Raw genomic sequence first — 18,586 nt, 5'->3', positions numbered from 1 at the left:
CATTCACACATAAAAAGTCTCAACAGATGAGTCATTCAACTCATTTTAAACATCTGTACTGGTTCCCGTATCTGCAATGTTATTTACCACTCAAAGGACACTTCACATACATTATCTTCTTCATTTTCATACCATCACTAAAAATATAGGTAATGATGAAGTAGAAGCTCAAAGAAGACAGAATGATTTGCCTAAGGCAAGGCCAGGCAATAAAAGCTGATAAAAGGCAGAGCCAGAGGCCAGTAAGGACCTGTTTAGCTTTCAACACAGCCTCTCTTCATTTTCTGACCCAACAGTCTAGTGCCTTACTGTAATCTCTGAATGTGCTACAGGGTCATTCAATTCTTGACTGCTAGGGTTAAAATTTCTTAAAGACTCTATCACTACCAGTGAATAATCCTACTCTGTATATAACCTGAAAATAAACTGAACAAAACTGGGGGTACTGCTTATGAATAGGCTCATTTATATTCTCAAGGAAAACTGGCAGTAACTACAAAAACCCATTTATTCAATTTGAATAAAGTAAATATTGATACTAGACTGACTTGTCTGGCAAATGAGTCACGCTTTAACAATAACCATAGTAAAAGGGGGGAAAAAAAAAGACCAGTAAGTTAAATAAAAGGCTAATAAAACCTGGAGGAAACAGCTCAGCGTTTTCTTTTAAACCCTGAAGAACACCAAATGTATATTATGTTGCATAAAAAGTCATTTCAAGAAAAAACAATTAATAACACAGTAGCAGAGTCAGTACTAAGAACTTCAATGATATCCAACTCAAAAATGCATAGGGAGAGTAAAGTTATTTTATTAAATCATGCACATCACGTGTGTTAGTGCAAATAGTTTAATCTGTACTCCAGAAATTCTATTGTACTTTATATCTTTACAAAATAGATTTAAACAATTATTTACTTTAAAAAATGTAATTCTGAAGTTAAGCATTTCAGAACAATATTTGCAATAACCTATATACAAGAGGTACTGGGTACCACTGGCATATTAGCATTCTGTGGTGGAGTGGCTTCCTGCAACAGAAAAAGATGAAATGAACTGCATGACAGTATTTTCTACAAGTCAATTTGTGACTAATTCCTCCATAAGTCTAGTGATCCTCCCAACAGCAAATCCCAAAGAGCTTAAAATATAACCTTTAAAGTATAAACAATGACTGCCAAACATCACAAGGCAAATTATATCCTAAACTCTACTTCAGTATTTGGCTAGGCCTGTGGGTTGCCACAGAACATTCAAGCCAGTTCACTGACATTCCCTCCCAGTTTTCACTGACTGAAAAATTTTAACTATGTGATACTTCAGGATATTCTATGACCTAAATAATCTTTATTGACATAACTGTGGTGCCGTACAAAAACCATAGCTAAACCTTCACTTCCGTGTTTTAAATTTGCAACATCAAGCAGTGCTTAGGTGCTTCACTGTGCATGGAATACTATTCATCTTGGGGATAGTGCTTCTCATTAACAGAATGTCCCAGTTAACAACGATAAAAAGAAAATTACCATTTATATACCCAACCAGGAAATCTGTTGGTAGGTAAAATAGCTCACCTTGAACACGAATTAGCTTTGAAATATCATAACCAAATTAAGTCAGTAAAAACTTATCTAAAGAGATATTAATTCTTTCTTCAATTAAACATGCTTGGAGGAAGAGATGATATAAAAAAAAAAAAATCATGCTTCCTAAAATGCTGTATATGAGAAAGTAACTTGGTTTTTAAAGAAAAATATCTCTTTAAATACATGAGGTTTAATAAATTACATTCCAATTGACTCAACAGTTTGGTTTACTGCACTGAAACTGTATAATTACTATGTTTTTGCTCCCAGAAATACTTCAGTTTGCTCAAGAAAATACGCACTCTCATGGAAAGTTTCTCAAAGTTGATGTCCACCATATCATCAAGTCACATTAAGGCTGAACAAGCGTGCACATATTCCCCAAATCATCACTAGAACAGAATATTTTCCAAGTGTATTTCTCCTTAAAAAAAAAAAAAATCCACGCAAACAGTTGTATCTAAGTCTTGTTCCCAATAGCTCAGTGGTTTTATAACAAGTAAAAATGGCGTAAATATGTAAAAAATATATATATATGTGTATATATTTCAAACCGATAGGCACTGAGCACACAGGGCCTCTCTTCCCATGTATGTATCAGTTGTTTGGTTTGGGTAGTTATCGAATCAAAAAAAGAAAAGAAAAAAGAAAGAATTACCTGGCCATTAGAATTCAGAGTAAAATACCCATAAATTTAATGTTATAAATAATTTGGTGTACCAAGAAGCCTACTTTAGGCCACCGTAATATTCAGAATTTAAACATACTCATTTAAAAATTACATGAAAAATTGCAAGCAAATTATTGCTTACAGTAGAAGAGTCACAATTTTATATCCTCTTTATAGACAGATACATTTTATATACTTTAAAGCAATGACCCTACAGCTGTATTCTTGCACTTCTGCTGTTTTAAGAGGTAAAAAGGAAGAAAATGGTTCTGTCTGTCCCCAGCATGAGTGTGGTGCCAGCTTCTAGAGGGAGGACGGTGTACGGACTCAAGAAACGCTCTCATGGAGAAGCTCTGGCCAGACCTGGCACGTACAGCACGATGGCTGTCACCGCAACCAGGGCAGCCAACATGGGCATCCAGGGCCAGGGTTTCTGTGTGGAAAGAAACCAAGAGTCAAAATCACATTCTCCCCTCTTTTTTTCCATACCTATTAACCCCTTGGTTCCACAGAGTCCTGAATACTTAACAGAATATTAGAAAAACCTTATATCTGCATAAGAATATTTTAGAAAGAAAAGAAGAAAAGGTGAGGGAGTGAGGATGTGAGGAGAGCCAGAATAGCAAGAACTTTTAGAGGACCACTGTGTGGAAGCATAATACATTTTGGGAGAGTCTTGGGCAGTTTCCAATTTTGTTTGAAGCCTAACAGCGACTTGTCTAAGAAGCTCTCAGAGTTCAGCCTGTTTTATTTACTCTGATATCCACATATTCAGCTAACTGATGTACACAGATTCCTGGAGTATGTTTCTGCCTAAAATGTTTATTTCTTGATAAAAACCAGACTCACACGCTGGAATAGTTTTATATAAGGGGCTGGTGGGTAAGGTGATAGAAAGAAAACGGTCAGTTTTGATCGTCTAATCTGAAATTACAGAAAACAAAATCAGAAGGGGTTCAAAACAGAAAAGTGCTATTAAGGTCCTTGCCTGTCTGATGCTGTTGGTAAAGACCACGTCCAAGGGTAATAATGCCCCACGGTCGTCTTATACGCTGTGCTAACCTGATAACCTCCTGCTATATAACCTCCTGTTTGTTGGAGGCAAGCATGAATAGGCTGTTCTCTATGAACTATCAGAGGGCTTTACAATATCAGTTTGTTTTGTTTGAAAGCCTTATTTTCACTAGTGTTCTAAGTCGTACTGGGAAAGCTGGCCTTTAAAGAAATATTGTATTGTTGCAGACCAGGGCTCAGAAAGACAGGATTGGTTGATACTCTCACAAGGAAGTGCATATTGAGGTTGGGATTGTGAGTCACTGTCCATTATGCTACTCTCTCATCCTTTTTCATCTTCTTAGCCACAGTGTATATAGGCAAAGGGGTGAAACAACGAAATTCTACACTACGGAAAAAAAGAGGGAAGAGAGGAGGGGGAGGAAAGCTTGCTGAAAACTTCAAAGAGGCAAACTCTTCATTTTTCATTCAAATCTGATTAAACATAATTGGGAAGAGGGTACTAAGTTGCAGCAACTCATAGTTTACTCCATTGCTAGAGACAAAGACTCAGTTAAAGGCAGCATATTAACATCTGGTTAGATTGGAATTAATTCATGGTTAGCGTTACTACAAAGGAAACAAGACAAAATGTTATGTGATTAGTTCAGTTCATTCGGTATGACACAACACGTAGCATACTAAATGAAGGGTTTGCTTCAGGTAACAAAATACCTGTGTGGTTTTGCCATGCACTGTATTACAAATATGGCACAAACAGGTGACGGGGACAAACAGACAAGGACTCAACAGTAGTGCTTGTACCTTTCTCTACCACAATGGACCGAAACACCAAAACAGGAAAGCCAGGAATAGGCCGATGAATACGGCTGGGACGGGTTGTAATATGGAAGGCTAAAGAAGGGAAGGGATATTAAAATCATTTTATGCTACAAAAAAAAAATCAGATAAGATGATTTAGAACCCAGGGTGGGTGGGAGGGAGGGCAGAAGGACATTTCAAAGACATCTAATATCATCCAGAATGATGGGCCAGGGTAAGTAAGCTGGTAAACTACCAGTTTTAAAGAATGGCTGGAGGCAGTGTGGGTATCCCTAACTGCATAATGAAACACAGCACTTTAAGACAGAGCGATGAAAATACCTCACCAACTGACGCTCTGCTTGATGGTATGGTATTTTTGTTCCATACTTGGAATCCATTATTTGACAATGTACTCCTTTGGAAATTGCTAAGGTTTATCTTATCCCTTTATCAAAACTTTTCTTTTTTTTTTTAAACCTGAACTCTTTTGCTTGAGACAGTACTGCTTTCAAGCTTAAAAATAAATGCCCTGTGATACACAGTTCCTAAATCAAGCAAGAGATCTGACACACTGTATGAGAAACATTTAGTATATAAAGACAGGCAGCTTAGCCTCAGGGGTTTCAGTTACACTACCAGAACAGAAGTAATTTTTAACTTTTATTTTACTATTATTATTATTTTGGCCGTGCCTCGTGGCATGTGGGATCTTAGTTCCCTGCCCAAGGATTGAACTCGTGCCCCGTGCAGTGGAAGCATGGAGTCCTAATCACTGGACGGCCAGGGAATTCCCAGTAATTTTTTTTTTAACTGGAAGGGAATTACTACAATGAGTGTTATTATAGAGTAATATTTAATTACCATAACTCTAATATAAAAATAGGAAATTCACCCTTAAAGTAAATTATTTGTAGAACTGTAAATATTAATAGCAAGGCTACTTTCAAAAAGGTTCTAAATCATACAGAGGGATCCATTCTGATTATGCTAGATGTCTTCATAGGTTAATTTAGTAGAAGGTAGACTGAAATTCCAACATCAGAGAGATATGAATTAACATAAAAGAGAGAAGTAACCAAACCATTATGATCTGATTTCAGAAGAGTTCTGTAATTGATATTTTTACAATGAATGCAATCCATTTTTGCTTATCATAAAGCCTCCATAACCAATTTATCCATTTCTGAAAGGCTTCCACCTGAGCCACGAGTCTTTATTTATTTATTTTAAACAAAATCTTTCTTTAAGCACAGGACAGTTGGGCACAACTCATAAGCATTCTGAGTGTGACTGTAACTGGATGGCCATGCAACAGTCCTCTTTGGTACTTGTGCTGCAAGTTAAAGCAGAGTGCCTTCCTCCACGGGAAGTGTGTGGATCACACCCACTGCAGTGTCCAAGCCATGACAGGAGTTTGAAATCAGTCAGAGCACAATCAACCACACTGAACATCCATCAGTTAGGGCCCACAAAGGCAATGATCACTAAAACGTGTAACACGACATTTACTTAGTATAACATCTTTCAAAAGACCATCTGCCTTTCTAGCAAATGAAATACAAATTAATATTGTTAAACTCAATTTATACCACAATGTTCTAACTAACTGCATACACACACACAAACACATACTCATTCACACACAGCCCTACAGAAACTCACTAATACTTCCAAATGTTTATAGGAGGCCCAGAAGCCACTAAGCTTTTTAGGAATGTGCCTCAGAACATGATTAGTATAAAATGAAAACCATCATTAAGTCTCCATTTTTCGATGCAATCAAATGCTAAGGAGTCACCATGTATTGCTCTTTCTTCAGTGGGTCCCTGGTGGCACAGTGCTGTTTCCCACAGTGGGAAACAAGAGCTAGATGAGGCTTAGTGACACAACTTCAGATTTATCTAGGAAAAGCTGGCAGTTCTTAGGTAATTTTTTTTTTTTTTGCAAACAAGGCTCTTCCTTCAGGTAGTCCTTAGGCTTTTCTAGGGGTACAGGCTAAAGGAGCAAATTCTTACTCAAAAATTGGACAGCACAATGATTCCATTATGGAATTTCATAATGAAAAGCTTGGTTCATGTGTACTACAGGTCTTAGTTTCTCAAATCAGTTATAAGTCTTCTGAAAAATCAGCTTCAGGGCTCTCGCCTGCCTCTCAATCAAAGCTAAGCCAAGTTTGCAAAGACTTACATTATTTCCTTTCTCTCGGAGCAGCTTCAGGTTGTCTTTACATTGTTTGAGCTCATCTGTGATTGATTGTTTTTCCTGCTCAGTCATTTCAAACTTCAACTTCAGTTCTGAGAGTACAGTCTGTGTCTTTTCATACTAAAGGCAAAGAAAAAAGAGTGTGCAGACTCAACTTAAAATGGGTATGAAGTTATGTGTTTAGTTAGGTTTAAATACCAGACCCTGTTTAGTCACCTGCACCACCACAGTCAAGCGTTTTTGTTATAAGGAGGATAAGGATCATTTGCACTGATAATAAGAAGCCTTTAATGTTAACTTGATTCTATGTAAGAGTTTTCTGGCCTTGGGGTTTAAAAAAAAATTAAGAGAAGTCACCATTGTATCATGTGTTTCTAATATAAGGTGTCACTTTTTCCATTAAGTGAGTTAGAGGAGAAAAGTAAAATTCCAAACTGAGCAAAAGGAAAGCAAGTGAAGAGAAACCTCCATAGCCTAATTAAATGGCAAGTTTCGGAAGTCTGAGTTTATATCCTGGTAAGTAATGTCAGCCAAGTTATTTTAGTCTTGAAGTAATAACTTTTAATTCTCAGTAGACCTCCCTTTACCCAGCATGACTGTGTATTAAAGTGTTCTGGATAAGGAATGTCTAGGCAAATGAAGCAGAGAAATATTATCTAAGGTAACAATCACTATGACTAGGACATTTCTCTCTCTTGACTTAAGACTTAGAAGCATCAATGAAAAATACCTTAAGAAAATCTGCTGCTGATATTTTTCCTTAGTGAAACACACCACCTTCTGCTCTGGAAAACAGTTCCCTGTATATAACATAAAGTTTGGACAGGCAATCTAGCCCTTGAACATGGGTGACATCAAGGTAAAAAGGAGGATGGTTTGCCCCTACATTAAATGCCCTGGGAGGCAGGAATTCGAGACTGGTTTCACTTCTAGATATTGTATCTTCCATGCAAGCTGAGCTCTCCGGCAAAGAGTAAACACTCTTCTGCTGCTGGCTGTGCCTTTGTCTCAGCCTCCACTGCACCACTCTGTCATTTCTGAAAGTTTTAGAAGGCAGGGAGGCAGACAAGGGCTGAGTATAAAATAAATATACCACATGTCTGGCGTACTAGAAAGATTTCTCCTCTTCCCTAAACATAGCCCACGAGGCTGAAAAGTCTCCAGTTCCTTTCTGGCTGTATCCTAGGAATTTCTCAATGAAGGTACACCTTTATATGGTGCTTCTGAATAATGCAAACACCTTGGAGGGATATATCAGGCACTCATCATTATACACTCCAAAGATAAATATTATAGACGCAAATGTGGAAAAACATTAGTCAGAAGTGGTGCAGGCAGGGGCTTAGGGTCAGCAGCGAATTCACCACAGCAGGAAGAAAGACTCGGGTACAGAGAGGGAGGTAAAATATGAAAGGAACTCCCTGTTACCTAACCACATTCCCAGAAAAAGTTTGGGTAGTATGCCAGAGAACAAACTTAAGGAGTAAGATTCATGGACTTCATGACAGGTTTTTTTTTTTTTCTTTGTGGGGTCTGTGTACTTCCTTCCAGATGGCAGAAGGTTACCGGCAGGCTGCCAAAACAAATTCAGTGTACCTAGACTAGTCTCTGCACCAAGTCTCTTAGAACATAATCAATTCTCAATGATCTGACTCCTAAAGTGACCAAGTGAAAAGTGCTTTGCTGATCCAAATTTTCCCTTACTTTCCTTTTCCACCATTCCTACATCCAGCCTGCCCTGTACACCAAAGCACTTCATCATTTCTCCATTCCAGAAGTTGTGGAGAAAAGGCAGCTTAGTCAGGAAGATCCTGATGTTTACCTTCAGCTTGTGGGGGGTGGGGCGGGGAGGTAGGGGCAGGTGGGAAGGACTCTGGCCCCAGGGTTAGATGGTGAAGCTAAACAACTTTCCTGAGTCAGTCTTTGCAGTGTGGACTTGGGTGCTCAATGTTTCTTAAAATACAGATATTCCCACTAAATCAAAATATACAGAAGCTTTCTTAATTCAAATATTAAGATGGTATATCATTATTTTTCTCTAAATACTGAGGATTAAATTTTACTTTTCTCATGTACTTTTTGTTAAATGTTCAAAAAAAAAGCTGCCACATATTTAAGATTTAATTGTCAAAACAAAGGTCCCCTTCTACAGCCTTAGTTTCACATTTCCCTTGGATATCATTTTGCTCCATCTTGCTTTCTAACTCAGAGGTGAGAAACAAGCTCAGTCTGATTAAGATAAGATGGAAGTATCACACAATATTACCAACACCTTTGGTTCTTGTTCTTAAAAATAATCGTATCTGGGCTTGCTCAGTTTGTGATATTTTAGCTTGTGACAGTGCTGAAGATACATAATCATTATACTGTGCACATTAAGTATGATTCTATGAGAGAAAGGAGAAAAAGCGGAAATGTTGAAAGGGAATATACGTGCATTAATAAAAGGTCGTAATTCATTTGCAGTGGATTACACAGACAGAAGAATCTCATTAAAGAACGTTTTAGTTACAGACTAGTATCCAAGAGTTGACATCAGGACAAACGGAAAGAAAAGCAATTTTACATTACAAAGGAGCATGATGACTACACATCATTTCACAATGAAAACACTGAACAAGAAAATAGAAGAGAAACATACTGACAAGATCAGACATATTTTTAAATGTGCTGCATTTAATGCAATCCAGAGGCTATCAACAATTTAGATGCTGTGACAACATGCCACTGCCATTTGTGGTAACAGTCAAAGCATTTTGCACTGATCGCTCAGTGACCAAAAACAGGCAAACAAGCAATGCAACAAAATGGCTAATGCATTCAGAATAACATACAATAGATTTATCTTCCAACCACAGCATTCTTCCCAGATTTTGAAAGAATTATGGCATGTGGACTGGAAGGACACAAAGTGCTTACAGTATTAAATACTAGGATATTTACTTTGGCACAGAATTTGTGTTCCAACCAAATAAAATGAGACTTCTCCAAAAACACATATCCTTAGCAAGAAGATAAAAATGAACATATTACAAAATCAATATGGCCACATGTAAATAAAAAATGTTACAGTTTTGTGTTGGTTTTTTTCCCTTTAGGAACAAACATGAAGACAGAAGAACAATAATCATTTCCAGATTCAGGATACTATAAGGAGAGAAGAAAAATGCAAAGAAAAACTACATTGATTAAACAGATCTTCTAAAACAATCTGGGGGAAACTTGTTATTGAAGACAGAAGGGTTGTCTTCAAGTTCCTTCTGTTTAAAACCAATCCTTCATTTAAGAGGGTCTACAACCGGGGTGAGTCCTGCCAGGTAGATGGAAATGAATCAGCCTTCTCCACCCCCTAAGCAGGCCACAAGTCAATGCAGGCAGTAGTATTAGGCCAAGAGGACTGATTGCAGCTCTTACTGCCTCATGGTCAACCTTGACCATGCCTGTGTGTGTGGGGAGGGGGCTCCAACAACAACCCTCACTATTTTAAGTATGATTATTTTTTAAGCCACCAAAGTTGAGATTTTACGCAAAATGACATGAAAAGTGAGCATGCCTATTTGTGAAGAAGGGAAAAAAGAGATGGGGGAAAGAAAGGAAAAGGTCACAGAACATGAGTTTGGCTGACTGGGTATGAGCTGAGTTTTTTCATAAGCAACTTTTCAGGCCAGTTTCACCTGAGGGGTTTGGACAGCATTATGGGGTGGCCCCAGTTTACTTTCCAAAAGTCCCCTAAATTAAATGTGATACTGTCTGGAAAGATAAACAATGAACTGAGTAATCTGGTACAAAGGTCAACTAACTGGTAGAGAAAACCTTTTAATGTAACTTTGTTTATTTGTATTTTGAGACCAGATCTCACTGATAAATTCTCTATATTTGGACCATGATACACAGCTAACAAATCACCAGGCAGAGATACTTCCAGTATCAACTCTGTGGCAGGTAATGCTTCCCTTTATTTCTAACTAGCATGAATATCTGATTTGCTTTTGGCTTTAAGTCCAACCATAATTGGGCTCATAATGTCTTTTCGCTTTACCTCTTTCTGTACATCCTTTGCTTGGTTTTCAGCCTTACTGAGAAGAGTTTTTAAATCAGCTGAATCCCGAAGATGCTGTTCTTTTAAGGATCCCACTTGATTTTCAAGCTCTTTCCTGGTCACCTGCAGGATGCTGAGATCACTGGTAAGCTCTAAACTCTGCTTCTGAGAACTGCAACAGAAATATTGACAATTATTCATGCAGAAACCAGACACAGCAGGAAGTTCAATTTCTTTTATATTTTACTAGGCTGGATGGAATGGATTTCAGGGGAGAAAAGAAAAGTGTGGGGAAAAAAAAAACAATGATATTTTCAAGAAGTAAAAAAGCATTAAAACACTAAAACAATGAGAGTTTAGAGCTGTTCCTATTTTCAGATAATCAAATACATGCAAAGGTTGAAATTATAAAAAAAAGAAGTAGAAGGTGACTGTATATTTGGTCATATCACATTATATTCACTATATCATAAAAATATTCAGTGTAGGTCTTCTACATGAAAAGAGCACATATTTCAACTAGTTTCTTCAAGTACTTGACAGATAGGATGGCGAGCAGAAACTTAAAAGTTTAGGAGCCACTTCCAATTTTAACTAAAGATAAACCTATTGAAATGAGAAGATACCAAAATGAGAGGAAAACACAAAACAATGAACTGGGATGGTTGGGATGTAGACCTCAGATCTGCCACTATTTAGCTGTGGGATGCTGAGCAAGTCAGTTCACTGGTACCATTCCATTCTCTGAGTGAGCCTTTCCTGGCCTCTTAGATCTGTGCCAGGTGCTGTTTGCACAGACACAAATAACACAAGGAAAGCCTCAGTGCCCTCCTTGGCCAAACAAGAAGACTGAACTCAGGAATTTCTGAGGCTGTTTTCCAGCTTAAATCCTGTGATTACTGTTACAATTTGATGTAAAAAAAAAATCACATTTACGCACTAGGAAAACCTCTTGACAAGCATCAGTAGAAATTCTTTGTTCATACAGAACAGATTTATGGACACAGAGGGGGAAGGGGAAGGTGGGACAAATGGAGAGAGGAGCACTGAAATATATACATTACCATATGTAAAACAGATAGCTAGTGGAAAGCTGCTATAAAGTATAGGAAGCTCAGCTCAGTGCTCCGTGATGACCTAGAGGGGTGGGATGGGGTAGGAGATGGGAAGGAGGTTCAAGAGGGAGGGAACACATGTGTACCTGTAGCTGATTCATGTTGATGTATGGCAGAAGCCTACACAACTCTGTAAAGCAATTATCCTCCAATTAAAAGTAAATTTAAAAAAAAAACCCAAAACACAAAAAAATAGAACTTCTTTGTTCTGTTCCTTCTACCTCATGGACAACAAAGAAGAAAAGACCTGTACGGTGTAGCTGTGTTAAAGAATTTGGCTCCCATCTACAACAGAAATAGATTAAGGAGGATAAGGTTTTTGAGAATCACAGTTATATGCCTCTCAGGATAGATCATAAGTCTCAGACTCAATACTGTACCTGAAGTACTACAGAGAATAAATCTCATGCTGATTGGATGCTAGGCAGATCCTAGGTGTGAGCATGATGTTGTTAGGGAAATATAGCTAGGAACTAGACAGCATGTAAGACACTGTAAAGAAAGACTAGCTTCTAAATACTACTCAAATGCTGGGGTGGCTTAACAAATAAATTAAGAGAACTATTGAATCAAAAAGTTTAAAAAGCAGAATTAATGTCTAAAATAGTTTATGTGAGTTTAGACAGATAACTTGACAACTGATATTCCAACAGTCTGGGGCCTAATATTTTTAAATCATATGCTTCTAATTCATAAGGAATTTGTAGGATTGCTTTTCAACATTTAAACAAAACTTGGAAGTAATTTTTAAAATAGCATTTAACAATCTGCTAGATTTCAATTTATCATATCTCAAAAATAAGGGATCAATTCTGAATCTTTAAAGTATCAAATATTCAAAAAGAAGAATAATTTAAGATAATCAATACTGGTAATCAAATATCAATATTTCTTGCTTGACAGAATACCAAACTAAATGGATTCACCAAGATCCAAATGTATTCCAAATAGGAAGAACCTGAGTGTCTGTATCATCTTACATACATTTTATACCAAATAATTTGCCCACATGTTCTGTCAACTGATGACCAGTTGATACTAAATACACATAAACATATGTGTGTGTGTGTCTGTGAGTGCATCCATTTATTTGTCTGTTTGTATTTTGGGCCATTATTTTGTCCTATTCATATTTTGAAATTGCTTTTACAAACTTTCATGTTAAAAACAAACATCTGTCTTATTCTCTATTGTTAATTAACTCTAAACATTCAAAGAGGAATACCCATAGAAAAGACTATGGAATGGTAAGACACTGGAAGAGAAAAAAGTGCTTTAAAAACACTGATATTAAAATAAAAAGATACTGATACTGAGCACGTAATATTATAGGAAGGAGTTTTACAGAATAAGTCAGTACATCTTGCTCCTTCAATTAGTTCTTGATTTTTTAATATATAACCAATACTGCAACTGTCTTTGTTTTCACAAGAGTTAATGAGGAACGCTATTTTCTGATACATCTAATTATCATTTTTCCCTAAAGCTTATTTTCTATGAGAACTGACCTTGATTACTGAATTTTTGCTAACCTTAATACTCTTCAGGAGTATAAGCACAAGGCTAACAAGAGAGTAATGACTCACATTTTTGGTGTACTGAGGGGAGGGAGACAGTTTAAAGAATGGCTTCAATAATAAACATGTACTACCTTCATGTTTGGGCTTCCCTAGTGGCTCAGACAGTAAAGAATCTGACTGCAGTGCAGGAGACCTGGGTTCAGTTCCTGGGTTGGAAAGATCCCCTGGAGAAGGGAATGGCTGAATGGCTACCCACTCCAATATTCCTGCCTGGAGAATTCCATGAACAGAGGAGCCTGGCGGGTTACAGTCCATGGGGTTGCAAAGATTTGGACACAACTGAGTGACAAACACTTGCACTTTCATATTCTGAATTAGAATGTAAACACAGCTTAAATAAAAAATATGGAATCAAAATGGGTCAAATTTTAAAGGAAGAAATAAATGTTAAACTATACAATAAATGTTGGTAAGAAAACAAGACTCTCTACTAAATTTGCTGGAACAAATCTACTGCATTCATTGGTTTGCCTGTAGGGTACTGGATACTATGACAGATTTAATTTGTTTTAGAGATTTTTTGATCTTATATATTATTCAGTTCAGTTCAGTTGCTCAGTCGTGTCCAACTCTTTGCGACCCCATGAATCGCAGCACGCCAGGCCTCCCTGTTCATCACCATCTCCCGGAGTTCACTCAGACTCGCGTCCATCGAGTCCGTGATGCCATCCAGCCATCTCATCCTGGGTCATCCCCTTCTCCTCCTGCCCCCAATCTCTCCCAGCATCAGAGTCTTTTCCAATGAGTCAACTCTTCGCATGAGGTGTCCAAAGTACCGGAGCTTCAGCTTTAGCATCATTCCTTCCGAAGAAATCCCAGGGTTGATCTCCTTCAGAATGGACTGGTTGGATCTCCTTGCAGTCCAAGGGACTCTCAAGAGTCTTCTCCAACACCACAGTTCAAACGCATCCATTCTTCGGCGCTCAGCCTTCTTCACAGTCCAACTCTCACATCCATACATGACTACTGGAAAAACCATAGCCTTGACTAGATGGACCTTAGTCGGTAAAGTAATGTCTCTGCTTTTGAGTATACTATCTAGGTTGGTCATAACTTTTCTTCCAAGGAGTAAGCGTCTTTTAATTTCATGGCTGCAGTCACCATCTGCAGTCATTTTGGAGCCCAGAAAAATAAAGTCTGACACTGTTTCTACTGTTTCCCCATCTATTTCCCATGAAGTGATGGGACCAGATGCCATGATCTTCGTTTTCTGAATGCTGGGCTTTAAGGCAACTTTTTCACTCTCCTCTTTCACTTTCATCAAGAGGCTTTTTAGCTCCTCTTCACTTTCTGCCATAAAGGTGGTGTCATCTGCATATCTGAGGTGATTGATATTTCTCCCGGCAATCTTGATTCTAGCTTGTGTTTCTTCCAGTCCACTGTTTCTCATGATGTACCCTACTTATAAGTTAAATAAGCAGGGTGACAATATACAGCCTTGACGGACTCCTTTTCCTATTTGGAACCAGTCTGTTGTTCCATGTCCAGTTCTGACTGTTGCTTCCTGACCTGCATACAGATTCCTCAAGAGGCAGGTCAGGTGGTCTGGTATTCCCATCTCTTTCAGAATTTTCCTCAGTTTATTGTGATCCACACAGTCTAAGGCTTTGGCATAGTCAATAAAGCAGAAATAGATGTTTTTCTGGAACTCTCTTGCTTTTTCCATGATCCAGCGGATGTTGGCAATTTGATCTCTTGTTCCTCTGCCTTTTCTAACACCAGCTTGAACATCAGGGAGCTCACGGTTCACGTATTGCTGAAGCCTGGCTTGGAGAATTTTGAGCATTACTTTACTAGCATGTGAGATGAGTGCAATTGTGCGGTAGTTTGAGCATTCTTTTGCATTTCCTTTCTTTGGAATTGGAATGAAAACTGACCTTTTCCAGTCCTGTGGCCACTGCTGAGTTTTCCAAACTTGCTGGCATATTGAGTGCAGCACTTTCACAGCATCATCTTTCAGGATTTGAAACAGCTCAACTGGAATTCCATCACCTCCACTAGCTTTGTTCGTAGTGATGCTTTCTAAGGCCCACTTGACTTCACATTCCAAGATGTCTGGCTCTAGATTAGTGATCACATCATCATGATTATCTGGGTCGTGAAGATCTTTTTTGTACAGTTCTTCTGTGTATTCTTGCCACCTCTTCTTAATATCTTCTGCTTCTGTTAGGTCCAGACCATTTCTGCCCTTTATCGAGCCCATCTTTGCATGAAATGTTCCCTCGGTGTCTCTAATTTTCTTGAAGTGATCTCTAGTCTTTCCCATTCTGTTGTTTTCCTCTATTTCTTTGCATTGATCGCTGAAGAAGGCTTTCTTATCTCTTCTTGCTATTCTTTGGCACTCTGAATTCAGATGCTTATATCTTTCCTTTTCTCCTTTGCTTTTCGCCTCTCTTCTTTTCACAGCTATTTGTAAGGCCTCCCCAGACAGCCATTTTGCTTTTTTGCATTTCTTTTCCATGGGGATGGTCTTGATCCGTGTCTCCTGCACAATGTCATGAACCTCATTCCATAGTTCATCAGGCACTCTATCTATCAGATCTAGACCCTTAAATCTATTTCTCACTTCCACTGTATAATCATAAGGGATTTGATTTAGGTCATGTATTATTACTTTTTACATAACCCTGTTTGATAAGGAAAAGCTGATTCTGTGTCTCAATAATATCAATTCTTTTATCACAGCCATATTCTGATGAACCTTATAAACAGAAGGGATCACTGGCATGAAAGAAAAAAACAAACTTGTATTTGAAATTTATTATCATTTAGCTTACAGGTGAATTTAATCATAGATCATTTGCTGCTTGTTTGCTTAGAGCTTTTGGGAATGGGGGTGGGAAGGGGGCATTTAATGAATCTGTATTCCATGAGTACACCCAAAGGAAAGGACATAGAGGTGGTGCCAGAAAAAAAGTGCTTCAGTACTCATTTAGTGGGGTTAATCTACCAAGTAGCCAGAAAAGAGCCTGGCTGAATATTTTGTTCCAAAAGGTATTTAAATATCAAAATTAAATTAAATTTAGATGAAAATCTAAGATACAGAAATATTTTGAACCTAAATAAGAGTTCATGCATACTTGTGCAATTCTTTTTCTTGCCGCTGCAGTTCTGAAGATAGCAAAACATTTTCCTTTTTTAGAGAACGGCATTCGGTATCCAATACATTCCATTCCTTTCTCAACTTCTCTAGTTCACCTAAAATAGTCCCAAAACACATTTGTTAATATAGGAACGTAACTATTTTTTCCCCTTTAAAAAACAAAGATTTTATATGGCTTTTCCTTGATTTCTGTTACTTTGCAGTTATGCCTCAGGGAAGTTCTCATCATCCTGAACTTCAGTAATATTTTTTTTCCCACTTCACTTTTACAAGACAAATAATTTTTAATAGTATTTAAATAAATTAATGTAAAATTGCAAATTTTTTCAATTCACTGTAGAGCTTACAGATGTGAAGAACGTTTATAGCTTCAATATAAAAACACTGCTTTTATATCATCAATCGTTATGGAAGAGAAAATTAGGCTGACTGCATTCGATTCAGTACAAGTTATGAAGTTATCAGTGTCAAGCGTTAAGAGCTTTATGTAAAGTATATTTCTCACCTTGCAGCCTGGTTGCTTCTTCCCTCTGCTGGTCCTCACACTGTTGACACCGAAGCTGAAAGCTATTTTGCAAACTCATGATTTCTTTCTCATATTCAGATGCTGCTTTCCGCCACCGCTCAAGCTCAGCTCGCACTTTCTTAAGCTCTTCTTGTAAAGAAGCAATGTCAGTGTCCCTCTCAGAGGCAGCCTTTTCTGCCGCTTGATGAAGGAGTAAAATTTCATCTCGGGCACTAAGCAATTCATCTCTCGTACTTGCGATTTCACTGTCCTTCTCCTCCCGGAGATTCTCGATATTGATGTGTAACCTCTGTAGTTGGGCTACAAAAGTATAGTTACTCATCATTTTCTTAGTCCCAGGAATCAGGAATAAAAGAACAGTCCATATGGGACTGTAGTTACCGCACAGCCCAGGCTGTCAGAGCCGTTTGTTGCTTTTGGTTAAACTGTACGAGCAATCCACGTTTAATGCATAAAACATCAAAATACAGAAACACAAAGAGAGGAAAAAAGCTCAAAGTCATCTTTATTTCTCCCACACAGAGAAAATTACTTCTAACATTTGGTACTTATTTTCCCAGATTTTTTCTAAGCATTTATACATATATAAAAACAAAAATTGGGAGCAACCATAATGAATACAGTGCTCTCTATGCTGCGGGTGATAAATATTTTTTAACGACAAAACAGCTATATTAACTTTCTTCACTAATCCTTTATTTCAGATATATTACGCTGTTGAGTTTTTAATTACTGATGACAATACATCTTATAATGCAATCTTGATTTTTTTCCTCCCGTAAGGGTGAATTCATAGACACAGAACTGCTTGGTCAGATGGTAAACATTAGTAAAACCTTTGATATTCTTAACTCAATTTTCTGTTTAATTGTCAATTTCTTAAAGCAGTTTTCTCTGCTGGCTTATCTAAAAATAGTCCACTGTCATTCTCTAGTCCTTTGCTCTGCTCTTACTGGATATCACATTATATACTTATTTGCTTATTGTTCATCTTTTTCACTACATGGTACATCTCATGTATACTATCCTCAAGACTAAAAGAGTAAAGAACCAAGGATTATCGGTTGAATTAATGAATTAATAAAGTTACTGAATACTGCCTAGTTAGAGGTATATTTTTTAAAGCTCTGGTCTTGTTGATGTGAACTGGAAACAATCTGTATAAAATCATGCTGGGTTCAGAACTAGAATACTGGTCTTGCTTACTATAACACAAGAAAATTGTAAGTATAAAAAAATTCGTTAGGCAGAAAAGAACAATTAAAATAAGAGGATTTCAGGCTTGGGGAGGAAGAGGTTGCCTCAGAAATAAACATTAAATACTAGCCCATTTAAGTTTGTGGGAAGCAGTAAGAGGTTAACAACCTCAAAGTCTGGAAGAGCACGATGGCCAGGGATTACATGACCATGGATTTGTGGATAAAATCATGAAATATACATGCTGGCACTAGGGGGCACTCAATGATGCTCACGTAGGGCAGCTTTACCACAAGAGGCAGCACTACATGAAGCTTCAGGGATAACTGTCCATACACAATACAGGATGGAAATATAGATATAAGTCAGATTTATGTAAACTAATGGATAATAGCATTAAACTGTAATAAAACTGTGAAGAACTCTCATGAATTTAAAAATTCATCTACCCAGCTACCCCAGAAATTCTCATTTGACCATACTACAATTAAATTTTTAAAATAACTGAAATGTCTGACTCAAAAAGAAGAAAACGAAAACCCAAAAGACTGGTTTTTCTCTGGGTATTTTAGGGCAAATACCCAAGGCTTCACACATTAACTCCCCATTTCATCTCAACAAGGGTTACCTGTCTATTTAATTTCTTTTTACCCTGCCACTCAAACAAATATTTTAAAATAACATTGGTTCCTTCTCTGACGATGAAGGCAAATTAATTTTACTTTAGGGATTTTACAATGGCATGGGAAG

At 37.5% G+C, this 18,586-nt stretch overlaps 1 protein-coding gene across 8 annotated transcripts in view; it reads right to left on the bottom strand.

The window, feature by feature from the left end:
* Nucleotides 1-798: 798 nt before the first annotated feature.
* Nucleotides 799-18,586, bottom strand: part of SLMAP (sarcolemma associated protein) — a 156,716-nt gene continuing 138,928 nt past the window's right edge. For 6 of the 8 annotated variants that reach the window (XM_052644105.1, XM_052644114.1, XM_052644123.1 and 3 more), the window contains 6 exons: nt 16,619-16,939; nt 16,091-16,208; nt 10,316-10,487; nt 6,262-6,396; nt 4,075-4,164; nt 799-2,689 (listed from right to left, as the gene is read on the bottom strand). In XM_052644105.1, the coding sequence (XP_052500065.1) occupies nt 4,081-4,164; nt 6,262-6,396; nt 10,316-10,487; nt 16,091-16,208; nt 16,619-16,939 (830 nt within the window). In that variant the 3' untranslated portion in view covers nt 799-2,689; nt 4,075-4,080. The remainder of the gene's footprint in view (nt 2,690-4,074; nt 4,165-6,261; nt 6,397-10,315; nt 10,488-16,090; nt 16,209-16,618; nt 16,940-18,586) is intronic. The other 2 variants (XM_052644096.1, XM_052644147.1) reach the window with 1 other exon arrangement.

Source organism: Budorcas taxicolor, chromosome 1 (genome assembly GCF_023091745.1).
Source record: "Budorcas taxicolor isolate Tak-1 chromosome 1, Takin1.1, whole genome shotgun sequence".
NCBI lineage: Eukaryota > Metazoa > Chordata > Mammalia > Artiodactyla > Bovidae > Budorcas > Budorcas taxicolor.
The sequence above is the reverse complement of the archived record's forward strand: the minus strand, read 5'-3'. Positions and strand labels throughout refer to the sequence as shown.